A 15,922-nucleotide genomic window follows, 5' to 3' on the forward strand; every position below is an offset into this window, starting at 1 on the left:
TTGTGATCTGTAGGTCACACAGGTTGTAAGCAGGGAAGCCAGGATTCAAAGCCTCTCTCAATCCCTATGCTGCAGTCACTCTGTCGGGCATTCCTCTCTCACTCTGGGTTAGTGACATGGCACTGAGCATTCTGGGCCTAGCATTTGAACCTCCTGAAGGACAGCCAGGACAGCTCATCATCCTGTGTGGAATGGGAAGTTCCATAAGATAACTAATTCTTCTGAAAAATCCCCTCTACTCTAGTTGCCTGAAACTCTTTTAATAAAATCCAGATACTTGAGAAATGGAGCCTTCAGCATCCTCTCCTCCCTCTATTTCCCCTTTCACCTGCTCTGCCATGGCATCCAGTTGGCTACAAACCTCTCTGGCTGTTCATTTACCTCTTAATAATCCCTATCTCCTCTCGGAAAGCCATTTAGCACTGCACCACTTAATTTTCCCCGTGGCAGAATCTGCCAGATGGAGCCTTCGTCCCAAGCCATGTTGATTTGTCTTATTTTTAAACAGCAGTGAACATGGCATAAAACTAAAATAGCAGTCAGTTCCCAGGTGTGGACCCCCTAGCAGGGGGACAATCCAGGGTTTGTGGATGTGTCCACCTGGGGCAGCTGTTCGAAACAGGCTGGATTAATGAGAGAATGACTTCTGCAGGTGGCTCCTGGCCAGCTGCTGGTCTCCCCTGGGCTTCACTCAATGCAAGAGCATGCTGCTTTTCTGCATCAGCAGGATTTGGCCAGTCATCACCTCCCCTGACTGAACCCCCTTGGGCTGTGTGCATCCCTGACTTTTCCACAGACATGGTCCTAACAGTGGAGGAGACAACGTAGATGCTAGAGAATCAGCATAAAGTGGCCCAGGGCAAGAAGGAAATATCCCTGATCTCATTTTTTAATCCCTAAAATTCCTACAAAATGTGCCTCTGATTCCCTAACATAACTAAGTTTAGTTACTATAAATAAAATTCTTCAAATTTTGTACCAGCCAAATTACTAAACTACGTTTCCCCTAAACTTTTTTTTTAATGCCCCCAAAGTCATATGGATCTCATAGCTTTGTTATTCCTAGATGCCTACCAGGGTATCCTGGAGGTATGTGTGCTTCTGTTTGAGAAGCACAACCCTGGAACTGGGCAATCTCTGTCTTGGGGAAGGCAAACCCACAGCAGTCACTGAGAATATTTCTTCACCACTGCATGCAATCCTAAGGAAGAGAGGATTATGTCTAAAGAAAAGACAGGCAATTATAACCAGTACAGCAGTGACCTCCTTGGGATCCAGCAAGCAATGTAAAGAAGAGAGAGACTAGTCTGACTTACCACTTGTGGGTGGCTCCATTGATACTTAGATCATGACAGGACTTGACAGGACAATACCCCAGTCCAGCTCACAGAAGTGACAGCTCAGAAAAACACATATGCCATAAGCTCTTCTCCATAGCACTCCATCTTCCAGCACCTTTATAACCCACATCCTAGAATAAGCAGTGCAGTCCTTTATTACAAAGGGGAAGAATGAGATTCAGTGTTCATGGGTGGAGGTGCATTGGCCTTGCCTTTGACATGCCTCTGTATGCAGATACTGGCCAACTTGTATTTAACAAAACCTTCAAAACCAGTTTGCTCTGGGAGGGTTGGCGATCAGGATTTGCTCAGAGTGGAAGGTGTTCTCCCTGAATCCAATCTCAAATACTGGGTAGAATGCTGAGATTATAGCAATCAACGGATACCCCTCATCCCCAAAGGCATTATCCAGTAGGACACAGAAGCCAAAGGAGGGGGCAAAAAGGAAGACAAGGCAGAATGAGTGATACATTCTTTGTTCCTTGGGACAATTTTGCTATAATATTTAAGAACATTTTAAAGCACTCTCTCAAAAAGAAAGAAAAAAACCAGTCTCTCCTTCACTCTATGAGATTCTTTTCTCACAGAGAGTATGGACCATTCCAATGCCTTATACTTGGATATTTAACAGGTTTTCCCAGGGCTACTTTGAAGAAGAAAAAATATCCCCTGAGTCAGCAGAGACCACGAAGTGTTTGACAGTTACAATGGCACTCTTAGTGAAGGAGTTCCCACCCTAGATATATAAATAAACAACCAAATGTTTAAATAATCAAATGTATTTCCAAGATGGCACAGGGAAACAAATCTGGGGTGACTGCCCCTATTATTCATAGAAAATCAAAGTGAGGGTTGGGGGGAGATGGGGATGGTTAATGGGTTCCAAAAAAAAACAAAATAGTTAGAAAGAATGATTAAGACCTAGTATGTGATAGCACAACACACGGTGACTATAGTCAATAATAATTCAATTATATATTTTTAAATAAGTAAATGAATACAATTGGATTGTTTGTAACACAAAGGATAAATGCTTGAGGGGATGGATATCCTGTTTTCCATGATGTGATTATTACACATTGCATGCCTGTACGAAAGCATCTCATGTACCCCATAAATATATATACCTACTATGTACCCGCAAAAATTTAAAGGAAAAGTTATGTGGGTGGAGTGGAAGCAGAGAATGAGCTGATCAACTGAAAGGTGCTTGGAAACCTGTTTTGTGTGCTTTCGCATGTAAGGAGGAATTATTACTAAAATGCTACAGACGCATCACCCCCAAAATCCTAAGAAGGGGTCTCAATAGTCATTTGGATGATATTTAACTGTGGCTGCTGCACTGAGCTCCCAGAGCCGCGGAGCACTTCCGCAGAACCCTGTGTTTCTTTCGAGTTCTAAAGTTGCTCCCCAATTCCAATGTCCCTGTTTATAGACTCGGCCTTCCAAATGGAAGCACCGTTATTTCAGGTGGCTGGGGAAGTCTTCTGAGAAGATCTTTTATAACCAGGAAGATTGGATCTTAGGAAGGCTTGTCTGAGGTTCTCCAGAGGGCCTCCAGGAAGCAAGGAAGACATCAGAACCCTCTTTCTCCCCAGGGACTTTTGTGATGTCAAAGGAGAAAACCGGAATTCTATTCACTACTCTTTCTCCGTGGAAGAGTAGATGCGTCATGCCCAGTGCAGCTCAGATTCCAGCAGAAACAGAAACAAGAACATGCCCAGAGGGGCTCAGCATCAGTGGAGAAGCCCAGCAAAGGAAGGCCTGCCTCTCCAGGTCTGGCTGCCTTCAGAGGCACCCAGCTTCAAGCCAGCTGGGCTCAGTTAGAAAGACCACATGTGGGATATTAGTTTGGTTTCAAATCCCACACTTAAAGCGGGACATTTCCAAATGCAGACAGATGAGCCCACACCTCCGGAACAGATCTTGAAACTGTGTCACATGAGGAATAATTGAGGGCACCTGGAAAGTTAAATTTGGCTTGGCATGCCCAAAAGTCTTCATGGGACACCTGATGAATGCCTTAAAATATTTAAAGAATGGTGGAAGATGGAATAGACCGTATTACCTGGAAGAGCAGAACTGTTTAAATATTTGGTTAGGCAGAAGGAAGACTTTCTGAAATGAGAGCTCTTTGAAAATAGAATGCAGCCAGGAGCAGTGGCTCACGCCTGTAATCCCAGCACTTTGGGAGGCCGAGACAGGAGGATCACTTGAGGTCAGGAGTTTGAGACCAGCCTGGCCAATATGGTGAAACCCCATCTCTACTAAAAATACAAAAATTAGCTGGACATTGTGGCAGGCGCCTGTAATCCCAGCTACTCAGCAGGCTGAGGCAGGAGGATCACTTGACCCCAGGAGACAGGTTGCAGTGAGCCAAGATCGTGCCACTGCACTCCAGCCTGGGCAACAGAGCAAGACTCTGTCTCCAAAAAAAAAAAAAAAAAAAAAGATACATTGCCTTGAGAAATGGGGAGTTCCTTAGCTGGAGGTGGGAAGGCTGAGGCTGTGGTACCACCTGCAGGGAGGTAGTATACCCAAGCAGTAAAAACTGTGGGTTTTGGTGTCGGGCTGGACCCAGGTTCAGGTTCCAGCTCTGTTTTTGTGAGACTTTGAAAAATTTCTTTTGACCCCCAATTACCTCACTTGTGAAGTGAGTATAATAATATCTACTCCTGTGGGTTATTATGCAAAGTAAATAAAATATTAATTAACACAAGCACTTGGCAGGTAAGAAATGCTAAATTTGTCATTGTTCCTGTCACTATTATTATCTCAGCTTGATAAATTGGATAGGAAGATAAAAGAATTTCCTCAGATTTCCTCAGATTTCTTCGGCCCTCTAATTCCACAGTTACTGTGAGGTCTCATTTCATCAAAACTCCTGGTAGCATCCTCCTAATTCCTGGACCACCCAGAGTGTTCTATTTCAGTGCGGCTCTGGATCTTCCTAGACAGTGGCAGATATCCTCGCCTTTCCGATCATCACTCTCCTTATAATCAAAAACAATCTTTCCCATATCCCAGTTCCTTGAAACTCTATTTTCTTTGGTAATAACTGGCTATTCTGGTAAATAGTGGATATTAAGAGTAGTACCACATTAATATGACAATACAGTTACCTTCTCCTTTAAAATTTTTTTCTTGTAAGGAAGCAAGGGCTGAACACAGAACTTGGACAAGAACTGGCAGTGAAGAAAAATTCTAAATGTTCATAAGAACAGATTTTGTTTTGTTTTGGTTTGGGTTTTTTTTTTTTTTTTTTTGAGATGGAGTCTTGCTGTGTCGCCCAGGCTGGAGTGCAGTGGCGCAATCTCGACTCACTGCAACCTCTGCCTCCCAGGTTCAAGCGATTCTCCTGCCTCAGCCTCCCAAGCAGCTGGGACTACAGGCACGCACCACCACACCCAGCTAATTTTTGTATTTTTAGTAGAGACGGGGTTTCACCATATTGGCCAGGCTGGCCTCGAACTCCTGACCTCATGATCCACCCACCTCAGCCTCCCAAAGTGCTGGGATTACAGGTGTGAGCCACCACACCCGGCCAAAGACAGATCTTTACTAATGAGATTCTGTAGATTATGCCTGGCTATTCTAGAGAAATTATGAGGTGGTCATTTAGGGGTAAGGTAGAATACAAGGCAATCTCATGACAGGCTGATTTGGTGGATAGTTAGGTGCTGGTGGGACCTTCCTCTATTCTCTCATTAGTTTTCTGATGAAACTTAAAGCTCACTCAGACCCTGTCTTTCTCTCACCCAAGAAAAGAGCAGACCTACGTGCAGAAGTGCTGGAAGGATGTGCGCGTGGGAGACTTCATCCAAATGAAATGCAACGAGATTGTCCCAGCAGACATACTCCTCCTTTTTTCCTCGGACCCCAGTGGGATATGCCATCTGGAAACTGCCAGCTTGGATGGAGAGACAAATCTCAAGCAAAGACGTGTCGTGAAGGGCTTCTCACAGCAGGTAGGGCTCTTTCTAAGATCTTCAATGGTAAAGTCACAGAGAGGAAGCAAGCCTACCCTACTGGAAAATTGAACTAAACCTGCTGGGTAGAGGGGAAAGTAGTAGATGCCTCCTTTTCCCTAGCACTTTAGATACACTAAATCCTACCAGCAGCCCTCTGAGATGGATATTATCTGCATATCACAGATGAGGAAACTGAGGCTTAGTAAAGTTAAATAACTTGCTGAAGGCCTCAGAGTTTCTAAATGGGGATCCACTCTGTTTAACTGAGGAAACTATACTCTCTGCTCTGAACCGAGGAGTCTAATGTCTGTTCCATCATCACTAGAACCAACTCCTCTTCTGTGCTCATCCAATCCCAACTCACTCTGCCCAGCTCAGCCCTAGCAATCTCTCCTGCCACAAATCCTAATACTCCTTCTGCCCCTCCTAAACTGCAGCAAGGTATCATTAACTATGTTTCCATTTGTGTATTCCTTAACTTCTCAACAGTGCTTAAGCCTCCTTGAGGGCAGAGAGAGATCATTGATACCTTCTTTTTTTTTTTTTAAAAAGACACTGGGTCTCCACTGGGTGCGATGGCTCAAGCTTGTAATCCCAGCACTTTGGCAGGCTGAGAGGCAGGTGGATCACTTGAGGTCAGGAGTTCAAGACCATCCTGGCCAACATGGTGAAACCCTGTCTCTACTAAAAATTAAAAAAATAGCCAGGTGTGATGGCAGGCACCTGTAGTCCCAGCTGCTCGGGAGACTGAGGCAGTAGAATCACTTGAACCCAGGAGGCAGATGTTGCAGTGAGCCAAGATCATAGCCTGGGCAATAAAGTGAGACTCCGTTTCAAAAAAAAAAGAGACTGGCTCTCAGTCTGTCACCCAGACGGGAGTGCAGTGGCATTGACACTTTTGTTTAATCCCCACCCTTTCATACATGGTACCTCAGACATCATGGAGGAATCATCATTGTTTGGTGGGTAAAAGCTCAGGCTCTGGGGTCTGACAGAGATGGGTTCAAAGCCCAGGTCCCACCACTCATCATCAGCCATCTCACCTTGGGCAAGTTACTGTCTTCTCACACCTTGGTTCCCTCATCTGGAAAATGGGGACAAAAATAGTTCCCTTTCCATAGGGTAGTTTTGAAGACTAAATGGTAGGTACATGACTTACTTAGCATGAAGATAGGCACATAGTAAAAGACCAGTGAACAGTTGGTATTAATATCAATGCTTTCATAGGCAATATGTGTTGACTGACTGAAGCTGGGTGTGATATTCCAATTTGCAATTAAAATTCTCCTTGTGGGAGTTGATTTCCAATATGGTCCCTTTCTTTAACCAGGGAAAAGAGTACAATTTTATCACTTTTGTTCATTCTGCCAGCCTTTGGCTGGGTAGAAATGGAATGAGTCAGAGGATTTGGGAGAAGGAAGGCAAATGATTTATTCCTCAGAGATTCTCGTGAGCTAGAGTGCAGTTTTCCAGACTCAAATTTCTCAAAATAAGTTTGTAAGTTCTAGGAGCAAGGGTCATTGTACCTTGCCTTGCCTCTCTCTAAGCACCTGATAAACAGCTCTCATAAAACACTTTTTGTGTGATTGATTTGGTTCTCAGAAGCCTGTTCTCTCATGCATATCATGGGAATAATAATAGCTATCCCATGGTTTTGCTGTGAAATTCAAATGGTATAAGGAAAGTAAAGAACAGAATAAAGAGTTTGCTACTCAAGAGACTCACAATAAATGGGAACCATTGCTGCTACTGAGGCTGCAGTTGCCACCACTGGAAATGGAAACCACCACCACCCACTGTAGATCAGCATGTCCGCTGGTCTCCAGGCTCTGTGTCAATCACTGAGCAAGGGGCCTGTCTCTGAGTTTTCTCACCCTTTGCTTATTACAGCCACATTTGCTAAATCACCCTAGTGTTTGCAAAAAGGGAGGGTAAGATCTGGTCTAAGTTCACAGAGTCATTCTAGACAAGCAATAACAATCTGTTTCTGGGCTCAGAACTCTGTAGCCTGCCCTTCGACCAGAGGCTTTCAAATCTTTTCAACAGTAACAATAGGAAATGTATAAAATATTACACACAAACACACACACACTGATGCACATGCACTTGTGTATATGCATGTGAAAGAGTATGTAAGAATGACACCTTAGCCTCACCACATGCAAGGCACTCTGAGACTTTCTATGCTATTCTACCTTTTTTTTTTTTTTTTTTTTGTACAGAGTCTCGCTCTGTTACCCAAGCTAGAGTACAGTGGCACAATCTCTGCTTAGTGCAATCTATGCCTACCGGGTTCAAGCGATTTTCCTACCTCAGCCTCCCAAGTAGCTGGGATTACAGGCGTGCACTACCACACCCAGCTAATTTTTTGTATTTTTAGTAGAGGCGGGGTTTTTGCCATGTTGGCCAGGCTGGTCTCGAACTCCTGACCTGAAGTGATCCACCTGCCTTGGCCTCCCAAAGTGTGGGAATTACAGGTGTGAGCCCAGTGCCTGGCCTATTCTACCTTTTTTTTTTTTTAAGTTCTAGGAGCAGTAAAACTTATAAATCTCCCCTTTAGCCTCCCTACCCCAACATCCTTATCCAATTCTGAATCTTTCTTACTCTCTCTGGCAGTCATTTCAGTGTTGTTTCAGTTCAACCAGTGACTTTTCTTTTAGTCTTTGGCAGCAGTTCCCAAACTATGTTTTGCATATTAATTAGTCAGATAGTTTGGGATTTCGCTGGAATGAAGAGTCAGGTAAAATGGTCATTCACACTCCGGTGCTATAGACCAGCCAATTTAATAAGTCTCTTCAACTCTAACCCTCAGTTCTCACAGAGCACTTCCTAAGATCATTTACAAAAAGAAAAACAAAAAAGAGAGCAAGGTAAATTCCTGTGTGAAAGGAAGATTATTTGAGCTTGAAGGTTTCCAGGGTTCTCTATTCTGTCTCAGTTCTTGATTCTCCCCCTCACTTTGCTCAAGAGTGCTTTTTTCATTTTAGTAATAATAATAGACTTTTATTGATTCCATACTAAGGGCTTTGCATGATTACCTCGTCTATCCTCAAAACAGCCCAATGAGATGGGCACTATTATTGTCTCCATTTTATACAAAAGGAAACTGGGGCATACGGAGGTCCTGTAACTTGCCCAAGGTCACTGAGGAGGGAAGTGTTGGAGCAGGATTCAAAGCCAGGTTTGTCCAGAGCCTCAGTTTTTTATTTTGTTTTGTTTTCTGTTTTTGTTTTGAGACAGAGTCTCGCTCTGTCGCCCAGGCTGGAGGGCAGTGGCGCGATCTCGGCTCACTGCAAGCTCCGCCTCCCAGGTTCACGCCGTTCTCCTGCCTCAGCCTCCCGAGTAGCTGGGACCACAGGTGCCAGCCACCAAGCCTGGCTAATTTTTTGTATTTTTAGTAGAGACGAGGTTTCACCGTGTTAGCCAGGATGGTCTCGATTTCCTGACCTCATGATCCGCCTGCCTCGGCCTCCCAAAGTGCTGGAATTACAGGCGTGAGTCACTGTGCCTGGCCCCAGAGCCTCAGTTTTTAAGGCTCAGTAGCTCATCTCCCTGGCCCTTTAACTGTTACCTTGAGTTCACACAGAGATGCTTACTTGAAAGCACACATTTATTGTTGCCAGGATTCTTTCCACATACAGATAGCAGGCGGCAGGGATAATGAAAGTGGGCTCAGCCTGCTCCCTGAGGGGAGACAACTTGGCTGCTCTTTGTGACCTTGCTTCTCCCTTATACTTTTAGGGCAGAAAGATTTCTGAGTATGGATAGAACTCGCTTCTGGCTAACTCTATACCATAGGATTTCCCTAATGTATTCAACAAACATGTTGATGCGAGTTGCAAGAAAAATAAATTTTGCAAGGCCAAGTAATATTTGAAGACAATAGATTATAAGCTTTCAAATATGTGTTCTGCGGAATTTCTCTGATACTTTAATAAGCCCCAAAGAGAAGGACAGGTGCTATTATGTAGTATTTCTAAACATTTAAGCACAAGAAACTTTTATCCCAAGAAACACATCTCAGAACTACTGTATGAGGGGTGGGCTACCACTAAGGGATTTGCTGCAAGTATATTACAGGTGTTGAAGGTGTATCATAATCATCACAGGGGAAGTTTTTAAAAATATATAGGCATCCTTCTGTATCACCACCAGTAAGTTATGACTCACTAGGACTGAGTAGGGACTTGAGTGTACATATTTTTAAAAATTTTCTCCCAGACAATCTTGATATAAACCTACCACCACCTCCTTGAAAACCTGTACAACCAAGGAGAGGCACCACCTCCAGTGCTTCCAAAAAACACTTATCCTAATAATGGGAAGAAAACTACCATCTAGGTACTTCTTACTATATACTAGTTCTTTTACATGCATTGTCTATTTTAAGCCTTAGCCCACCATGGGAGGTGGGCATTACTATCCCTATTTTACACGTGAAACTTCTGAGGCACTAAAAGAGTGAATCTCACTAATCATCTCAGAGATTCTGAACACCTACAAATATGGTTTGTTTGGAAATTTAATGTATTATGTAATAAGTATTAATGGCTCTTGATAGTTTTTTCTCCAAGTCCCTACTGTCTTTGAGACCTTCACCTTGCCAAAAGGGTTTTTACTAACCACAGAGATTACTAGGAATGTCTAATCCCACACATATACCCACACTCATTTTTACCATCTTCTGGATGATGAGAATTACTATATTCGGGTAATTCAAAGTCAGTAAGACACACTTTGTCCCAGCTCCCATACATCAGCATTTCTCAGAGTCTGCTAAGCACTTATCCCAAGAGACAGTTCTTGAAAAACCCATGGTCCATGGTCATTACAGTTTACAAGTCAAATTAAGAAGCTTTTGTCCTGTGAACCCCTCTTGCAGGTTCCAAAGTTCATTAACATATTAATGTCTCTGAGAAAGCCTGAAGTCAATAGGCCTGTTAAACCTTTCTTTAGCCCTGAGTTCCCTAAATTTATTTAACCTAAGAATTATTTTTCAGCACAAATATTATTAACATTCCTATGGAACTTTTCAGAAAATATTAGCCTGAATTGTGGTATAGACATGGTCACAACAGGTGAAGGGTAACAAAGAAGCTGACAATCCTCATGGCTTAGGCAGTTCATTCTTCTCTTTCCTGTTTAGGTTCAAATGAAATTATAAACATTAAAGAACTTCTTAAAAGAGTCTTTCTCCCATGACATTGCAGATTATCCTCAAGGCTGCCAAAGAGTTAGTTTCAAATCCTTTTCTCAGGATTCTTCTTGGACTAAATCTACTTTTTTTTTTTTCATTGGAAGTTTTATCCCCATGGGCCATCTTTGAATTTATAAAATTATTGACCTATTTTTGAGAGATTCACTCTCACTTCCCATTGTTAGAAAAAGAGGGGAAAGGGAAGGAATTCAAAATTAGGATTATGCTAAAAACCTGTCCAGCTGGCAAGAGGACTTTATTAGAGAATTCAAACGTACAGTTTTCTCTTTGGTGACATTCTGATACCAGAAACCTCTTCTGTAAAAGAGTTTTAACCTAGGAATTTAACACCTGGAAAGGAGTATATAGCATTCATTTTGATAAATGTAACAGTTATCAAAGCCAAAGAATCAGAAAAGAATGCTTCTAGTTTCAGATCAAACATGTCCCTGGCTATCTATTTTCCAAATCACTGAAGCCTAAGTCCCACTGAAGCATGGATCAGATCATTCCCCAGGGCCAAGTGGGAACTTGCTATGCCAAGTATGATCTGCGGACTAGCCACTTCAGTAAGCATCACTGAGAGCTTGCCAGAAATGCAGAATCTCAGGCCCCATCCCAAACTGAACCAGAATCTGCATTTTAACAGGATCCTCAGGTGATTCATGTGTACATGAAAGTTTGAAAGACACTGGCCTAGAGCATCATTAATCAATGTAATAATCATACATATCTGTTTGTTGCTCAGGTTAAAAATTCTCCATTGAGTCTCCCTTTTGACTAGCTTGCATGCAACCGATGGTTAGTGCTTTTAAGCCATTTGCTCAATTATGAATAGCTGCTGTAGCTTGGATCCTCTGCAGTGAAAGTGTGTATTGATTTTAAGGTACTTAGAGGAGCATTTTGCCAACAAAGAGTTGAGATCCAGTAGGGAGAAATTTATTACCATCCCAGTTCAGTGATGTCAAACCTCAGTTAAAGCAAAAGGTAGCTGCCTATCTTCTAACCTTGCCTGCCCTTGAGAGCCAGAGAAAGTTCCTCTTTCCTGCTAGATTTGCACTGGAACTTGTCCCTGACAGGCTTTTCCAAATTTCCTTTAAGAATGAAACTTAGTGCTTCCTACCTGTTGATCAGTGCTTAAGTGTTGAGCACAGATCACATTTTCTAGGATTCTTTTAAAATATGGCTTCATAATAGTATATAATATCAAGAAGAGATTACAACAGATAACTGGATTAAACACCTATGTGCCATAGGCAGTTTTTCTAAGTGTTCTATATCTATTATTTCTTTCTACTGCTCACAAATAACCCGGTAAAATAGGTGCTTTTATTATTCCATTTAACAAATGAGGGAAGAACAGTTAAGAAACCCTGTTCTCTAGGTTAACTGAGCTCAGATTCAAACTCAGGCACAGTTCTTTGGTTGGTTTGTTTGCTTTTTGTAATGGAAATTTTTTTTTATTATACTTTAAGTTTTAGGGTACATGTACACAACATGCAGGTTTGTTACATATGTATACATGTGCCATGTTGGTGTGCTGCACCCATTAACTCATCATTTAGCATTAGATGTATCTCCTAATGCTATCCCTCCCCCCTCCCCCCACCCCACAACAGGCCCCAGTGTGTGGTGTTCCCCTTCCTATGTCCATGTGTTCTCAATGTTCAATTCCCACCTATGAGTGAGAACATGTGGTGTTTGGTTTTTTGTCCTTGTGATAGTTTGCTGAGAATGATGGTTTCCAGCTTCATCCATGTCCCTACAAAGGACATGAACTCATCATTTTTTATGGCTGCATAGTATTCCATGGTGTATATGTGCCACATTTTCTGAATCCAGTCTATCATTGTTGGACATTTGGGTTGGTTCCAAGTCTTTGCTGTTGTAAATAGTGCCACAATAAACATATGTGTGCATGTGTCTTTATAGCAGCATGATTTATAATCCTTTGGGTATATTTCCAGTAATGGGATGGCTGGGTCAAATGGTATTTCTAGTTCTAGATCCCTGAGGAATTGCCACACTGACTTCCACAATGGTTGAACTAGTTTACAGTCCCACCAACAGTGTAAAAGTGTTCCTATTTCTCCACATCCTCTCCAGCACCTGTTGTTTCCTGACTTTTTAATGATCGCCATTCTAACTGATATGAGATGGTATCTCATTGTGGTTTTGATTTGCATTTCTCTGATGGCCAGTGATGATGAGCATTTTTTCATGTGTCTTTTGGCTGGATAAATGTCTTCTTTTGAGAAGTATCTGTTCATATCCTTTGCCCACTTGTTGATGGGGTTGCTTTTTCTTATAAATTTGTTTGAGTTCATTGTAGATTCTGGATATTAGCCCTTTGTCAGATGAGTAGATTGCAAAACTTTTCTCCCATTCTGTAGGTTGCCTGTTCACTCTGATGGTAGCTTCTTTTGCTGTGCAGAAGCTCTTTAGTTTAATTAGATCCCATTTGTCAATTTTGGCTTTTGTCACCATTGCTTTTGGTGTTTCAGTCATGAAGTCCTTGCCCATGCCTATGTCCTGAATGGTATTGCCTAGGTTTTCTTCTAGGGTTTTTATGGTTTTAGATCTAACATTTAAGTCTTTAATCCATCTTGAATTAATTTTTGTATAAGGTGTAAGGAAGGGATCCAGTTTCAGCTTTCCACATATGGCTAGCCAGTTTTCCCAGCACCATTTATTAAATAGGGAATCCTTTCCCCATTTCTTGTTTTTGTCAGGTTTGTCAAAGATCAGATAGTTGTAGATATGTGGCATTATTTCTGAGGGCTCTGTTCTGTTCCATTGGTCTGTATCTCTGTTTTGGTACCAGTACCATGCTGTTTTGGTTACTGTAGCCTTGTAGTATAGTTTGAAGTCAGGTAGCATGATGCCTCCAGCTTTGTTCTTTTGGCTTAGGATTGACTTGGCGATGTGGGCTCTTTTTTGGTTCCATATGAACTTTAAAGTAGTTTTTTCCAATTCTGTGAAGAAAGTCATTGTTAGCTTGATGGGGATGGCATTGAATCTATAAATTACCTTGGGCAGTATGGCCATTTTCACAATATTGATTCTTCCTACCCATGAGCATGGAATGTTCTTCCATTTGTTTGTGTCCTCTTTTATTTCATTGAGCAGTGGTTTGTAGTTCTCCTGGAAGAGGTCCTTCACATCACTTGTAAGTTGGATTCCTAGACATTTTATTCCTTTTTGAAGCAATTGTGAATGGGAGTTCACTCATGATTTGGCTCTCTGTTTGTCTGTTACTGGTGTATAAGAATGCTTGTGATTTTTGCACGTTGATTTTGTATCCTGAGACTTTGCTGAAGTTTCCTATCAGCTTAAGGAGATTTGGGGCTGAGATGATGGGGTTTTCTAGTTATACAATCATGTCATCTGCAAACAGGAACAATTTGACTTCCTCTTTTCCTAATTGAATACGCTTTATTTCCTTCTCCTGACTGATTGCCCTGGCCAGAACTTCCAACACTATGTTGAATAGGAGTGGTGAGAGAGGGCATCCCTGTCTTGTGCCAGTTTTCAAAAGGAATTCTTCCATTTTTGCCCATTCAATATGATATTGGCTGTGGGTTTGTCATAGATAGCTCTTATTATTAGTATATACAAAACTGTAGAGAATAATATGATACATTTCTATGGACCCATCACCTAATTTCAACAATCAGTTTATAACCAATCTTGTTTTATCTGTCTCCCCACCCTCTACTGTCTGCAAATTATTTTGAAGCAGATCTTCAATATTTCATTTCACCGTAAATATTTTACTATCTCTGAAGGATAGGATTTTTAAAATATATGATTATACTATCATACCTAAAAATTAGCAACAATTCTTTGATATCAACTTTCAAATCAGTATTCAATATTTTCCATTTGTTTGAATCAGGATCCAAATAAGAACAAATATTGAGATAATTTCTTTAATCTCTTTTATTCTGTAATTTCCCATTTAGCTCTCTTTTTAATGCATAGTTTTTGTTGCTTAATAAACCAGGTTGTTTGTCCTGTATGATTTCTCTTGTTGTTGTTGTTTTGTTCTGTGGTTTTTTTTTTTTTTTTTTTTTTTTTTGAGAAGGAGTTTCACTCTTGTTACCCCAGGCTGGAGTACAATGGCGCGATCGCAGCTCACCACAACTTCTGCCTCCTAGGTTCAAGTGATTCTCCTGCCTCAGCCTCCAGAGTAGCTGGGACTACAGGGATGTGCCACCATGCCCAGCTAATTTTGTATTTTTAGTAGAGATGGGGTTTTTCCATATTGGTCAGGCTGGTCTTGAACTCCCAACCTCAGTTGAATCCCAAAGTGTTGGGATTACAGGCGTGAGCCACTGCGCCCGGCCCCTGTACGATTTCTTGTAGTCTGTGCGTTGTCTTCCTGTGGAACCATTTAACATGTTTTTCTGAAAACTATATTTTTACAACATGGTAGTAGGATCTAGTGCCTATGTCGGACTGGGGTTAGATTTGGCATTTATGCATGTGCATGTCAATGTTATGTCATAGGAACTGCAGTGTGCTACCATCTGAAGGCACAAAACATCTATCTTTTTTCACTGTTAATAGTCATTGATGATGGTTGTTTAGATCCATGACTTCAATGGAATTTGAAAAACTAGTGATATCCTAATTGGTTTATAAGGAAAAATTTCCCCTCGTGAAGTATTGGGTCACTCTGAAGTGTCCTCTGTAGAGAAAATGGATGTTTTTGAGTCTTTCCTCTCATTTACATTTTCAAAATAATGAGTTGGTTGCCTAGGATCCTCCAAAGGTGTTCAGTAGGTTTTTCTTTTTTAGCATCAATATGAACTCATGGTTTTAAAAATATCTGACATATGTCAAATCAATGCATTTATTGCCTTTCATTATTGCCCCATCTCTAGCCAGTGAGAGCTTCTTAAAAATGAGAAGTGGCTCCTGAGTCCTTTTCACATGATGTTAGTTGTCTTTGGTAGATCTGGTTCCTTGTAATAGAAACCACAATAAGTACATGCTAGAGGAGTTTATTACTATTGGGTTGATTATTATTTCTATGCCGTTTAAATGAACAGAGCTAGGACACTTTTAAGATTAAATACATCTGGATTCATGCTGACCCTTCAAATTCAAGAATGGAGGTTTTTTACTCCACCTCATCCATATTAAGTATGTAATCTTTTTCCCACATCAGGTAAATTCCCTATCCACTGCACTACACCGCCCCCTTTTGATATTTAACACTCACAGAAATTCTATGAGGTTGAAATGTAGGAACTAGCAACATATTAGAGATGAGAAAATAACTTCAGAGAGATCGAATTTGTCAAAGATTATCCAGGTAATATAGTGTTGAGACCAAATTAGAACCCAGTTCTGATGTACCTGATTATTTATCTCATTGTGGGAAATATTCTTAACTTTCTTTAGAT

The 15,922-nt window shown here is 41.4% G+C and overlaps 1 protein-coding gene across 2 annotated transcripts in view; it reads left to right on the forward strand.

Moving 5' to 3' along the window:
• ATP10B (ATPase phospholipid transporting 10B (putative)) overlaps positions 1–15,922 on the forward strand; it is a 280,412-nt gene that overhangs the window by 174,333 nt on the left and 90,157 nt on the right. For both annotated transcript variants that reach the window (XM_030825602.1, XM_030825591.1), the window contains exon 6: positions 5,104–5,308. In XM_030825602.1, coding sequence (XP_030681462.1) covers positions 5,104–5,308 — 205 coding nt within the window. The remainder of the gene's footprint in view (positions 1–5,103; positions 5,309–15,922) is intronic.

Source organism: Nomascus leucogenys, chromosome 2 (genome assembly GCF_006542625.1).
Source record: "Nomascus leucogenys isolate Asia chromosome 2, Asia_NLE_v1, whole genome shotgun sequence".
NCBI lineage: Eukaryota > Metazoa > Chordata > Mammalia > Primates > Hylobatidae > Nomascus > Nomascus leucogenys.